Source organism: Leopardus geoffroyi, chromosome C3, assembly GCF_018350155.1.
Source record: "Leopardus geoffroyi isolate Oge1 chromosome C3, O.geoffroyi_Oge1_pat1.0, whole genome shotgun sequence".
Classification (NCBI taxonomy): Eukaryota; Metazoa; Chordata; class Mammalia; order Carnivora; family Felidae; genus Leopardus; species Leopardus geoffroyi.
The window spans coordinates 67,950,741-67,964,955 of NC_059338.1; the positions used below are offsets into that span (position 1 = coordinate 67,950,741).

Genomic DNA, 14,215 nt, shown 5'->3' on the forward strand with positions numbered 1-14,215 from the left:
ATGAGTATAATTCATCGTGTTGGAAACCATATTATACTGATTTTTAAAACCAAAGTCTCCATGGAGCGCCTGGGTAGCTCAGTTGGTTCAGCGTCCGACTTCAGCTCAGGTCACGATCTCACGGCTTGTGGGTTCAAGCCCCGCATCGGGCTCTGTGCTGACAGCTCAGAGCCTGGAGCCTGCTTCGGATTCTGTGTCTCCCTCGCTCTCTGCCCCTCCCCCACTCGCGCTCTGTCTCTCAAAAATAAACAAACTTAAAAAAACATTAAAACCAAAAACCAAAGCCTCCATTTCAAAGTGCATTTTCTAGTAATGCACAGGACTCTATGTCACACTTATCCTTTTCTGTTTATTATTATTAATGAAAATAAGTCACATTATGACGTGAGTGGGTGAAGTTGGTCAGAAGGCATGGGAGGGCTCTACCTGGTTGCTCTTTGGCGCTCCAAGACTGTCTTTCGTTCTTCTTACTAACTTCTTAAGGATCATCTCCTTGGCTTTGGCAGCGGTCATACTGATGTTAAAATTTATCGTTGAGACGATAATTCCTTTATTATTATCTTTCAGTGAACTTTCTTCAGTTTTGACTTCTGGCTTTTTAATAGTCTTCCCATCTGTTATGCCAAATATGGAAAGAAACACAAATTTAGAGTACTTTAAGAATATCCGTGATTTATTTTAAGGTGTTAGGCAATAGGAAAATTACATAATTTTAGTATATTGTAGTCATTTTCAAGCAATTACCCTGAGGACAGTTCAGTGAGAGAAGGAATGTTTCCAGTGACCTCCTTACTCGTATGTGGTGTGCAGTGTCTCTGTGCCACCACAGCCACATGCAACGGTATGAGAGCCACAAACTCTGGACATTTCTGCACAATCGACACAGGTAACTTTCTACGACTTAAAAATATCTAGGTTTGCAAGACGTTACGCATCTACTGGAAGGAAGTGCACGTGAGAGGCGTGAAGGCCACACACAGGTGTGTCCACTGAAGGCACCGGAAGCAGGACCCATTCATTCCCCCAGTGAGGCTTGTCAACCACGGCCACTTGGGATGGAACGACAGCAAATGTAAAAGGAAACCAGACCCCAAAACTCTTGTGGCAGGAACCCTGCGGCCAGGCCCTTTCCCTTCCCCGCAGCTCCCCGTGGGCGGCTGGCTCTTCCTCTTCAGAAATGGGGGGCTGCTCCCAAACCCTTCAGTCAGGGCTCTCCAGGACGAGGTTCCGTAAGCTCATCCAGAATTTTAACTTCTCCACAGGCACGAGAATAGAACAGGGTGACGCTGCCTCCAGGGACACGTAGACCTAGTCCAGAATCCCCGGGGAAGCCAGAGTCCCACTATCTGGCAAGTTCTCCCATAACTATTCCAGCATTTGGGTGGGGCATGGCGTTTGACAGGAGAGTGGATGTTTTTCAGGATTTTCCATTTGAAACTATCAGTGGAAATGTTGGTTCCGAGATTCCTGACAAGCACACCGTGACTTGCACAAGCAGAGACAGGAAGCAGTTTTCACATTAGGTAATTAATACACACCTAGACTTGCGGATCCTGTCTTGTGACTTTCAGAAAGCAAGATGCTGATATTCTGCTTCAGGCTGTTGGAGCAAAAGGTTTTAAAGATTCAAAATTTGCCTGTTTACCACTGCAGCTGGAGGAACAAAATGTAATCAAAGTGTCAGGGTGTTGAGTTTATCTCTCTCTCCTACAGGGAAACAAATATTTTTTCTTGTTTCCACTTTTTGACAGGTAACACCGTGTCACCACTGTCACCATCACAACCGATACCCAGACTTAACAACACAGGCTGACTCTAAAAAACAAACCAGACAGGAGCGCCTGGGTGGCTCAGTCAGGTAAGCATCCGACTTCGGCTCAGGTCTCACAGCTCTTGGGTTCGAGCCCCGTGTTGGGCTCTGTGCTGACAGCTCAGAGCCTGGAGCCTGCTTCGGATTCTGTGTCTCCCTCTCTCTGCCCCAACCCCACGTACGCTCTGTCTCTCAAAACTGAATAAACATTAAAAAAAAATTTTTAAAAACAAACAAATTCTTAGGATTCCAGGCTATTGGTATTTCCAATGGGTAGTGAACCATTATTAACTCACTTGTCCCTTTATAAAGCCCTGCTCACCTCTAGTTTGGTTTTGGCTTCAGGTGTTTCTTTTTAATATTATCTTTCTTTATTAAAATGTTCAGTTTAGATAGTGAGCATAGAGTGAGATTTATTTTTTAAGGTCCACTATAACAATTCAGATAAGGAAAAATTCTTATGGTATTAAATGTTTTTCTGATTTTTTACAGCCTCATTTAAGGTCAGTGGGATTCTATTCCAAAATCATTCGTGTAACACATAGGTGACAATGGCCCAGACCAAGAGTGGTATTGGGTAAAGACAGGGGCAGGAATTCATGATGTCTTGGGAAGACAGGGCAGCCTTGACTAGTGTGGATGCAAAATGGGAACGCGGCTTGGGGGGAATCAGCCAGGCTCCCCACCAGGAGACCACCTGCAGGGAGGGCAGGTGTCTCTTCCACACCTGCGCCTGAGCCACGGGCCGGGGTTCGTGCTGGGCCTCGAGGGGGCCCCAGACCCGGGTGGTGTCTGACGTTTACAAGAGGGCCCGACACGGGTGTCCCCACGGTCCACCTGCTTATTCCGTCCAAACAACAGCACACCTACCATTTTAATTAACTTCAAAATTTTGCATTTTTCTAGGATTCTTTTTCATTCCTTCTTTTGTAATTCAGGAAGAGACATAGAGAATGACAAAGTTCTTTGTAAAGAATACTTTTGTATTTCATGAGAAGAAAATGTATTTGTAGTGCAAGAGAACCCATTACATGCCACACTTCATTTGTATGTTTCAGGGACACTTCTTCAGGAAGGAAAATAGCTCATACCTGCACTTTGTTATGTAAAAAAGAATTGAGATTTTATTTATTAAAAAATTTTTTTTTAACATTTATTTATTTTTGAGACAGAGAGAGACAGAGCATGAACAGGGGAGGGGCAGAGAGAGAGGGAGACACAGAATCTGAAGCAGGCTCCAGTCTGTGAGCTGTCAGCACAGAGCCGACGCGGGGCTCGAACTCACGGACTGCGAGATCATGACCTGAGCCGAAGTCGGACGCTTAACCGACCGAGCCACCCAGGCACCCCAAGAATTGAGATTTTAAATTTAGTTATATTTAAAATAAATGTAAAAATTTCTCATTTAAAGGAATTAATCCGGGAGTTAATACTTTGGAAAAGTAAAGATTTTCTTCTTAACTCCTCTTTTGAGTAATTTTGCATTTTTACATAACAGGTTTGCTTTTTAAAACAAGGCACATTTATATATTAGAGCAAACTTTTTTTTTTACCAGACAAATCAAATTTAGAGTTTAAATATACAACCTTGATTTTTTAATTTCGTTATACAACAGGACTTCTCCTAAAATTGACCCATATTTCACATCAAATGCTCCAGGGCCCTCCAACCTTTCAAGCATTTGATTAACGGTAGTGGTTTTCCCAACACCAGAGTCTCCTAAGGGGGGAAAAAAGAAGACATTAGGTTAGATTTATAGCCAAGAAAATGAATAGACGTTAACATATTAAGATGAACCAGTAACATTTTACTTGAAAATTGCGTGAAAAAATGGATTCTTTTCTTCCCTTTTTGAAAAATGTGGTTAAGATTGGGTAAACCAGTGAGTAAATATGAAATCTGCTCTAATTATTTACATCTCTTATAAAAGGATAGATTAGGAGTTAGCCGTTATTTAAAAAAATTTTTTTTAATGTTTATTTTTGAGAGAGAGAGAGACAGAGACAGAGCATGAGCAGGGGAGGGGCAGAGAGAGAGGGAGACACAGAATCCAAAACAGACTCCAGGCTCTGAGCTGTCAGCACGGAGCCTGACGCTTGAACTCATGAACCACAAGATCATGACCTGGGCCGAAGTTGGACGCTTAACCAACTGAGCCACCCAGATGCCCCAGGAGTTAGCTGTTGTATTTAATCAAATGTTCATTCACACCTATCACAAATCCTTTTGCTTCTAGCAGAGCAGAGCTACTCCATGAAATGAATTTCCCTGAAAATTTTTGCCAAAACAGTCTTGGGGAGAGAGGAGAGGATGAACTATAGCAACAGAATGGGGAGTCATGACTTTACAATCCACCAAATATTAAGTAAGAATAAGAATTTTCTTAGACCAAATTGGAGGCAAGGTGTGGATTATCTGAGAGTTCCGATTTTGTTTTGCCGAGTACGGGACTCGGAGTGTCATCCTGTTGCCTCTGGTGACCGACAGCACAGCGTAGGAGCCAGAAATGGTAAGAAAAGGGTAAAATAAATGCTAACAAAGAAGTGGGACTGTATTGAATTACTCATTTGGTAATGTTAAAAGACTGAAAATTCTTAACATTGGGTTGAGGAACCATATGTGTAAATTTTTAAAAAATCAGGCAGTTTCTTTTAATTTTTTCCTTGTATGTAATTATGTGAGTAAATTTAGCTAAACCAATCAACTTTCCTACCATCAGGCACCCTCTGGGGCCATCAGCCCACAGGCTGTGAAGGCCATGCCTGTATGAATCCTGTAGTCTACTTCTGGAATTTGTCTGGGAAGGAATGAAAACATGAAGAGACTAATAATGTCCTCTGTGGGCAAACATGTGGGGAAATGGGCATTCATATACTTTTAGTAAGAATATATATTGATATATGGGGCGCCTGGGTGGCGCAGTCGGTTAAACGTCCGACTTCAGCCAGGTCACGATCTCGCGGTCCGTGAGTTCGAGCCCCGCGTCGGGCTCTGGGCTGATGGCTCAGAGCCTGGAGCCTGTTTCCGATTCTGTGTCTCCCTCTCTCTCTGCCCCTCCCCCGTTCATGCTCTGTCTCTCTCTGTCCCAAAAATAAATAAACGTTGAAAAAAAAAATTAAAAAAAAAAAAAGAATATATATTGATATATAGTGTATAAAGCTTTTCAGGGCGTATCTTTTCCCCAAGTTTTAACATAAAATGTTTAGACTAAGTAATTACTAAGCCTCTTCCTAACCCTGAAATTCTCCTGTTTTTTTTTTTTTTAATTTACCTATTTAGTTTTGAGAGAGAGAGAGAGACAGGCAGAGAGTGAGTGGGGGAGGGGCAGAGAGAGAGGGAGACACAGAATCCAAAGCAGGTTCCAGGCTCTGAGCTGTCAGCACAGGGCCTGACGTGGGGCTTGAACCCACAAACTGTGAGATCATCACCTGAGCTGAAATCAAGAGTTGGACACTTAACTGACTGAGTCCCCCAGGTGCCTCTGAAATTCTCCTTCTTTAAATCTTTTTAATACCTGTGAGAAGTACAGGGCAGAAATTCTTTAAAAGAAGGCTGATGAGGAAAGAAAACGACACCGTGTCGCTGGTGGCGATATGGTTGATGTTCTCGCCATACTCTGTGATCTTCAAGAGGTTCTCGCTGGATGCTTGCGGGTCAGCTAGCATTGAAGTTCCTAAGTTAAAGTTTTAAAAAAAAGTTTCAAATAGCCTATACATAAATGTTAAGCTATTTTTTTAGGTTCTAAATACTTCCTGGAAAAGTCTGTTTGGTATAAAGCGATATCAACATGTGCGGATAAGCGAAACCCGATGCAAGTGCCTGGGAGGGGGGTCCCTGCGGATCTCGTCCACACTCGCAGCTGGAAACCACTCCCCCCCCCCCCGCCCCGCCATCCCTAAGTCTACCATGTACACACCCTCCCACCCTCCAACCCCCCTGTGCTCTGCCCGCTTCTCCTCCTCGTTCCCTGGAGTGCAAGTGAAGACAGCCCCTCTCCTGCGTCCTTTTAAAGAACTTCGCTCCTTTGGTGAGCCTTCTCCCCCCCCCGTGATCTGTCTCTTTCTGCTGAAATTTTCCATTGTGGAAACACGTATGCACTAGTATCTCCAATCTTTTTATTGGTTGAACTATGGGAAACTGACATTTAGTAAAAACCCGTTGAATATAGGCAATTTTATAGGAAGTAAAACACAAACACACACACACCCACAAACAAAAACTAAACCAAATCTCTCTTGATACAACAGCTTCCTGTGAATACCATCCCAATTCTTCCCCCCACATTACACAGCCAAAACTCTCGAAAGGGTTAAATACAACACAGACCTCACTTTATCTCTGAAGCACTAGAAATGGACCAGCCAGGACATTCACATGGTGCACAATTCAAACGTACATCAGGGAATGCACTCAGCGGTCTCTTCCTCACTCCTTCATCCGAGGGACTAGTCCCCACCCCACACTGTGTACCCTGCACAGCAATTATTAAAAATTTAGTACATTTTAGAGATCCTCTATCCCACAGAGACTTTTTTTCTAGCTAATATTCTTCTATTTGATGAATGTATCGTACTTTTCTTACCAGTGCTCCAGCAATGGATAATTACTGTGGTTTCGGTCTTGGGCTGAGTTTATGTAATATACGCCTACCATTTTGCACATAGCTTCTCATGTGCACAGTTGTCGGGTCACTACAAAGTGGGACACGGTTTATAATTTTGATATGTATTGACAAACTGCCTTCCAGTGCTTTCCTTCCAAAGCACCTCACACAGCCAGTGGTATTTCTGAGATGCTTTCCGGATTATTGAATGAACAAAACGTGGGGTTTTTTTTCCTGGTTTTTTTTTTTTTTTTTTCGTGGGAATGCCAGAGACTGGCCTGGACCAGGACCCCTAACTTACTTTGCACGGTGCTGGATCGAAGAGGACGTTGTGATGCTGTGACATTTAGATTCCTGTTACAGGTTTGGGTTTGAAAGCTTGAGAGGGTTTCAGTTTCTTCTAAGCCTGTTGCCTACAATTAGGATAAGATGGAACCAGGGGAAGTGGGATCTTCATAGGTTTGGAGGAAATACCTCTGTTTTCCCATAGGAATGGCACACTAAGATACTGAGTTACGTACACTGACGTTGTTATATTTTTGTATGTAGTAGTAAAAGTTAAGGATAAAAATAACCAACATTAGCTGCTTTAACATATGAGACACAATTCAGAGGTTTCAAAGAAACAGAATCACCCACTAATACTTAAGTACTTTTTAAGACCAATATAATTTATTTGTTAAAAAAATAAAAAATAAAGAACGCATAATTTTCAGATTGAAGGTACGCATCTTCAATAGTACCAACAAGTGAAAGTTGTTTTGTTATACTGGTGGACTCTTCCCTGTTCCTGACCTACTGAGCAGGTATGTAAGATGCTTCTATTTATGCAAATGATCTGGTACTAGCATTTCTCCACATCCTATACGTAGAATGTTTGTATAAATTAGTTCAAAATTAGAGCTTTCTGGATGCCTATAATGATGGTATCTTTGGCTGTTTTCTATCAAAAAGTCTTATAACCAAACTTTGAAATTCACTGATGAGAGAAGCCTAACGTCAAAGAAATTCAACTCCATTTGCATTTATTGAATTTCTTGTACGTGCAGCTTTGCCTCAACTTCAACCGAGCTCTCACGGCACAACAATTTTCTACATCTTTGTTTTCTATGTGTATAAGCAGAAGATTGAGAATGAAAACCATGCAGCATGTTGTGGGTGTTAAGTTACGGTTGGTTTTTTCTCATTAGCAGTTTCTTTTATAATCAAGTGTAGTTCTTACATATACAGTTGTCCTTTCTTTTTTTAAATGTTTATTTTTGAGAGAGAAAGAGAGAGAGGATGTGAGCAGGGGAAGGGCAGAGAGAGAGAAGGGGACAGAGGATCCAAAGTGGGCTTGGGCTGACAGCAGACAGCCTGACGTGGGGCTCGAACTCATGTACCATAAGATCATGACCTGAGCTGAAGTCGGGACGTATAACTGACATGAGCCACCCAGGCTCCCCTGCTTTTCCTCTTCCAAAAGAAGTCCTCCCCCTTCTCTGCTCTCAGTCATCACAGCTAATTAAAATGATACGTATTTTCCATCAGGAAGTCCTTCAATCAACTACAGCTTCACCATGCACACCTGACACAATCAAATATATTCCAGTGTCTCAGAAAGCAACATTCAGTGGTTACTTGTTTAAAGGCATGTTTTGTAAACATAGATCTAAACTGGTTCCACCACAGATGCTGGCGAGGATGTGGAGAAACGGGAACCCTCTTGCGCTGCTGGCGGGAATGCAAACTGGTGCAGCCGCTCTGGAAAACAGTGTGGAGGTTCCTCAAAAAATTAAAAATAGATCTACCCTATGACCCAGCAGTAGCACTGCTAGGAATCTACCCACGGGATACAGGAGTGCTGATGCAGAGGGGCACTTGTACCCCAATGTTTATAGCGGCACTTTCAACAATAGCCAAATTATGGAAAGAGACTAAATGTCCATCAACTGACGAATGGATAAAGAAGATGTGGTTTATATATACAATGGAATACTACTTGGCAACGAGGAAGAATGAAATCCTGCCATTTGCAGCAACGTGGATGGAACTGGAGGGTATCATGCTGAGTGAAATAAGTCAGGCAGAGAAAGACACATACCATATGTTTTCACTCATATGTGGATATTGAGAAACGTTAACAGAAGACCATGGGGGAGGGAAGGGGAAAAAAAATAGTTACAAACAGAGAGGGAGGGAGGCAAACCGCAAGAGACTCTTAAATACAGAGAACAAACTGAGGGTGGATGGGAGGTGGGGGAGAGGGGAAAGTGGGTGATGGGCATTGAGGAGGGCGCTTGTTGGGATGAGCACTGGGTGTTGTATGTAAGCCAATTTGACAACGAATCATATTTAAAAAAGGGGGGAAAAAAACTAGATCCCGCACGAACTTGGAATATATCTCCAAAGTCGCTGACATATCTACTTTTATATGTAGAGTAATTCCAATATTTTAGAAAAGTTAGAGAATGGTTCTTAGAATTAGTCTTACCTTTCTGAATGAGTGTCTGAATACTAGGAAGTAACTCTGACCACGGTATGAATTCGCATTGCTGTAAATCCACAAAATACCCAAAGATCGAATGCTTACCAGTTGGTAGGCTGATGCCTGTGTTTGAAAATGACAAATAAACAGGTCCAAGTAAGAAAGGTTTGTTTATGGAATTTTCATTAATGATATGATCTCTATGTGAAAAATCTGATTGTTGAACTAGAAACAGTAACTATTCACCAAGGGTATATCCAAATACATAAAACAAGCCTATCTTTTTCTTCTTCTTATCTTTAATTATATAAAAACATCTTTTTTATATCCCAAAGGCAAGGTGAATCATGATGTGATACTCTTTGAGGTCTTACCCGGACGTCCTGCTTATCACCCTGTGCTGGATATTATTAAGTGACAGTCACTGGTAGAGTCAAAACAATATATCAGGTAAGTCTGCCACTTATTTGCAAATCACATTCACTTTTCCATTATAAAATTAGTAAATTTTCTTAATAGATTCGGGAAAATACAGGATAATAAAAGCAGAATCATTTAGCCATGGTTTCACCATATGAAGATAACAGTGCTAATATTTCATATAGTTCTTTGAATCATTTCTAAAATTTTCATACACAGGAAAATTCATTTTTGGGGAGTATACAGTTCTATGAGGTTTTTTTTTTTTTTTTTTTTTTTTTTTTTTTTTTTTTTTTTTTTTTACCACATGCATGTATTCTTGTAGTCACTACAGTAGACGAGATAAGAGAACAATTCTAAAACCCCCCAAAATTCCCTTGTGCCTACCCCTTTTGTATTCAGTCCTAACCCCTGGTAACCACTGATCTGTTATTTTTTTACTTTTATGTATTTATTTATTTATTTTTTGAGAGACAGAGAGAGAGAGAGAGAGAGAGAGAGAGAGAATGAGAACATATCCCAAGCAGGCTCTGCACTATCAGTGCAGAACCCAATGTGGGGCTCGATCCCGTGACCCCAGGATCATGACCTGAGCCAAAATGGAGAGTTGGACACTCAACCAACTGAGCCACCCAGATGCCCCTGTTCTCTATATTTGCTTTATCCAAACTGTCATGGAAATGGAAAATTACAGTATGCACCTTTTTGAAACTGAGTTCTGTCACTACATAATGCATTTAAGATTCATTCCTGTTGTTCCTCACTCTTCATCAATAGCTCATTCCCTTTCACTGCTGAATAGTATTCCACTGTGTGGGTGGACCACAGTTTGTTTAACCACTAACCCATTAAAGAACACTTGAGTTCTTCCCAATTTTTGTCAACTATGAATAATGCTGCCATGAATATTTGTGTGTAGGTTTGACTGAATGTAAGATTTCACTGATCTGGGATAAGTACCTAGAGGCATGACGGTGGGTCACATGGTACATGCATATTGAACATTTTAAGAAACTCATACCGCTTTCCAGAGTGGCTGTGTTTTTATCCTACAATTAGCAGTATATGAAACCACCTGTCGCTATATAGCCATGCTAACACTTGGTATTGATTTAAAAAAGTTTTAGTTTTCCATCTTTATTGAGACATAAATGGCAAATGATATCATGTAAGACTAAAGTGCACAATGGGATGATTTGATACATACATATATTGAGAAAAAATTACAACAAGGTTAGTTAATAACTTCATCACCTCACATAATTATCTGTCTGTGAACGTGTGAGAACATTTACGATCTACCCTCTTAGCGACGTTCCGATATACAGTCTGCACGTTACATTCCCAGTTTTGATTATTTGATAATTGGAAGTTTGTATTCGTTGACCAACATCTCCTCATGTCCCCCACCCGCCGGGCACCTGGCAGCCACCGTCTTATTCTCCAGGAGTGTGGCTTTTTTAGGCCCCACGTATAAGTGAAATCGTACAGTATCTGTCTTTCTCAGTTTGACTTATTTTGCTATATATATCACATTTTCTTTATCCATTTATCTGTCGATGAACCCTTAGGTTGTTTCCATGTCCTGGCTATTATGAATAATCCTGCAATGAACATGGGGATAATATTATTTCTTGGAGACAGTGAATTCATTGCTTTTGGATATACACCCAAAATAAGATTGCTGGATCACACGGTAGCTCTATTTCTAATTTTTTGAGTCACCTCCATATTGTCTCCCACAGTGGCTGCACCAACCCCATAATGTTTCCACAGTGGCCGTGTGAATTTAAATACTTACCAAGAGTGTACGAGGTTCCCTTTTCTCTACATCTAACATTTGCCGTCGTTTGCCATTTTAATAATAGTCACTCTAACAGATGTGAGGTAATAATACCTCATTGTGGTTTTCATGTGCATTTATGTGATGATTACACTGGACTTTTCATGGCCCTATTTGTCATTTGTGTGTCTTTGGGAAAGTGTCTTCTGTTCAGGTCCTCTGCCATTTTTAATCAGAGCATTTGGGGTTATTTATAAATTTATGTTTTGCTCTTGAGTTGTAGGAGTCCCTTATATATTTTGGATATGAACCCCTTATCACACATGTATATGGCGTGCAAGTGTTTTCTCCTGTTCTATGGATTCATTTATGTCTTTAATCCATTCTGAGTTAATTTTTGTCAGTGGTGTAAATAGGGGTCCGACTTCATTATTCAGTTTGCATGTGATTATCCAGTTTTCCCAATTCTCTTTATTGAAGGGACTATCTTCTTGGTGCCTTTGTCAAAAATTGATTGGCTATATAAGCAAGGGCTTGTTTCTGGACTCTCTGTTCTGTTCCATTGGTCCATGCGTCTGTGTTCAGTGCCAGCATCATGCTGTTTTGACTTTTATAGCTTTGTAATACAGTCTGATATAAGGGCGTGTGATGCCTTCAGCTTTGTTCTTCTGCCAAAACAGGACTGTTTTGTCTACTCAGTCTTTTATAGTTCCCTTGTTCCCTCTTCCTCTCTTCCTGCCTTCCTTTGTGAACTGATGATTTTCCCTAGTGGTGTGCTTGAATTTCCTTCTCTTTATCTCTTGTGTATCTACAGTTGGTTTTTGGTTTTTGGTTTTTGGTCTGTGGTTACCATGACATTTGCATACAATGTCTTATAGCTATAATAGTCTTTTAAGCTGATAACAAGCTCATTTCAGTCACATGCAAAAACTCTTTTACCCCTCCTCCTATTTTATGCTATTCATGTCACAGTTTACTTCTCTTTATTACTGGAGCTACAGTAATTTTTAATGTTTTTATCTTTTAATTTTTATACTAAAGTGATTCACAGACCGACATGTTACAATATTAGAACATTTGACTATATACTAACCTTTACCAATGTTTTTTATAATTTCACGTGTTCTCCTGTTACTAATTAACATCCTTCCTCATTTCAATTTGAAAAGCTCCGTTTAGCATTTTTTGTAAGGCAGGTCTAGTGGTGATGAACTCCCCAGCTTTTGTGTGGGAGAGTCTTCATCCCTCCTTCATTTCCGAAGGACAACTCTGTGGGGTGAAGTATTCTTGGTTGGCAGTTTTTTTTTCTTTCAGCACGTTGAATATATCATCCTACTCTCTCCTGGTGTGCAAGGTTTGTGCCAGGAAATTTGCTGAGCCTTATGGTATTCCCTGTAGGTGGGCAATTTTTTCCCTTGCCTATTTTCAAATTATCTTTCTTTATTTTTTTTTTCAACGTTTATTTATTTTTGGGACAGAGAGAGACAGAGCATGAACGGGGGAGGGGCAGAGAGAGAGGGAGACACAGAATCGGAAACAGGCTCCAGGCTCTGAGCCATCAGCGCAGAGCCTGACGCGGGGCTTGAACTCACGGACTGCGAGATCGTGACCTGGCTGAAGTCGGACACCTAACTGACTGCACCACCCAGGCGCCCCTCAAATTATCTTTCTTTAGATAGTTTATAAGGTGTCTGAGAAGATTCTTGGGTTGAAATTATTGGAGGACCTCTGAAATTCATGTAACAGGTATCTAAATCTCTCCCTGGATTCAGTCAGTTCTCTACCATAATTTCTTTAAGCCTTTGCCCCTCTCTCCCTCACTTCTCCTTCTGGGACCCCAGTAATATGTAGAGTTTTAAAAATTAATGATATCCCATATTTCACAGGCTTTCTTCATTCTTTTCTCTTTGTTCTCCTATGAGTGGATAATTTCAAATGACCTGCTTTCTGTCTTAGAGGTTCTTTCTTCTGCTTGATCCAGTCTGGTTGATGTTCTGTTTCATTCGTTGTGCTCTCCAGCTCCACCACTTGTGTTTGGTTCTTATTTATGATTCCTATCTCCATTAAATTTCTTATTTTGTTCATGTTAAATTTCTTATTTTGTTTTCCTGATTTCATTGAATCATCTTCCAGTATTTTCTTTTTAGCTCACTGGGCTTCCTCAAAACAAGTATTTTAAATTCTTTACTGGGAAAACCACAGACCTCTGTTTCTTTGGGGCCAGTTACTATAAAAATACTGCACTTCTTTGGCTGCCATGTGTCCTTGACTTTTCATGCTCATTGAAGTCCTTCACTGCAGTCTCCACATTTGATGATGCAGTTTCCTCCAGTCTTTATTAACTGGCTGTGGGAGAGAAAAAACTCCCTTCGACCCATTGAGGATTCTGAGGCTTTCTCAGTATTTTCTATGGAAACGCTTGCTGCACTCTTCTGGTTCTCTCCAGTTGGGTAATTTTTGGGCATGTATGCCTTCTCTCCATCCTGCCTGGCCAGCTGGGGCACCGACAGCCTCCCTGTTGCTTTCCCTAAGGTGGTGTTGGATGCTATATTTGCGTGTGATTTCTCCCAATTCTGCAGCTGGGCTAGTTTTGTACCAGCCATCTGAAAAAGTTCCCTTCTGTGGTGCACACAGGGTGCTGGCCACCGGATGAGGGTGTTTATGGGTGAGGCTCATGGAGTGTTCGGGTGCCCATGGGCCAGTTCAGGGGATCCTCAGGCAAGGTGTCCCCAGCAGCTCATGGGTAGAGCTCCTTGGAGTCCTAAAGTTGTTCAGCAGGATTCGTGTCCCTTTCATATGCTCCATTCTGAATCCTGACTGCTGTTCTCCCAGCCACTCACTGCCCCACACTCAATAGTTCACAATTCAGTCCTTTGTGTGGGGCTAACGAGAAATGGGCCTCCCTGGTAGGGTCCCGCACAACTGAGAAGCTGGCTGCTCATACACACGCCGTCACTTTCCCCTCCTGGCACTGGGCTGTGCCACCAAGGGAAGGGTGACACAAGTAAAGAGCTGAGAAATGTGTCTATTGTACCAACAAATATACACATGTTGATTTCACTTCTGCATTATCTGCAGATCTATCAAGCAAAGAAAGCAGGAGTTCAGGCTAAAAATGCCTTCGTGTAAGT

The 14,215-nt window shown here is 41.4% G+C and overlaps 1 protein-coding gene across 4 annotated transcripts in view; it reads right to left on the reverse strand.

Annotated features, from left to right (window-relative positions):
- DNAH14 (dynein axonemal heavy chain 14) overlaps positions 1 to 14,215 on the reverse strand; it is a 257,879-nt gene that overhangs the window by 123,954 nt on the left and 119,710 nt on the right. For all 4 annotated transcript variants that reach the window (XR_006706041.1, XM_045453286.1, XM_045453288.1 and 1 more), the window contains 5 exons: positions 8,888 to 9,004; positions 5,326 to 5,484; positions 3,398 to 3,530; positions 1,539 to 1,600; positions 427 to 614 (listed from right to left, as the gene is read on the reverse strand). Coding sequence is in view for 3 of the 4 variants with exons in the window: in XM_045453286.1 (XP_045309242.1) it covers positions 427 to 614; positions 1,539 to 1,600; positions 3,398 to 3,530; positions 5,326 to 5,484; positions 8,888 to 9,004 (659 nt within the window). In the remaining variant the exon portion in view is untranslated. The remainder of the gene's footprint in view (positions 1 to 426; positions 615 to 1,538; positions 1,601 to 3,397; positions 3,531 to 5,325; positions 5,485 to 8,887; positions 9,005 to 14,215) is intronic.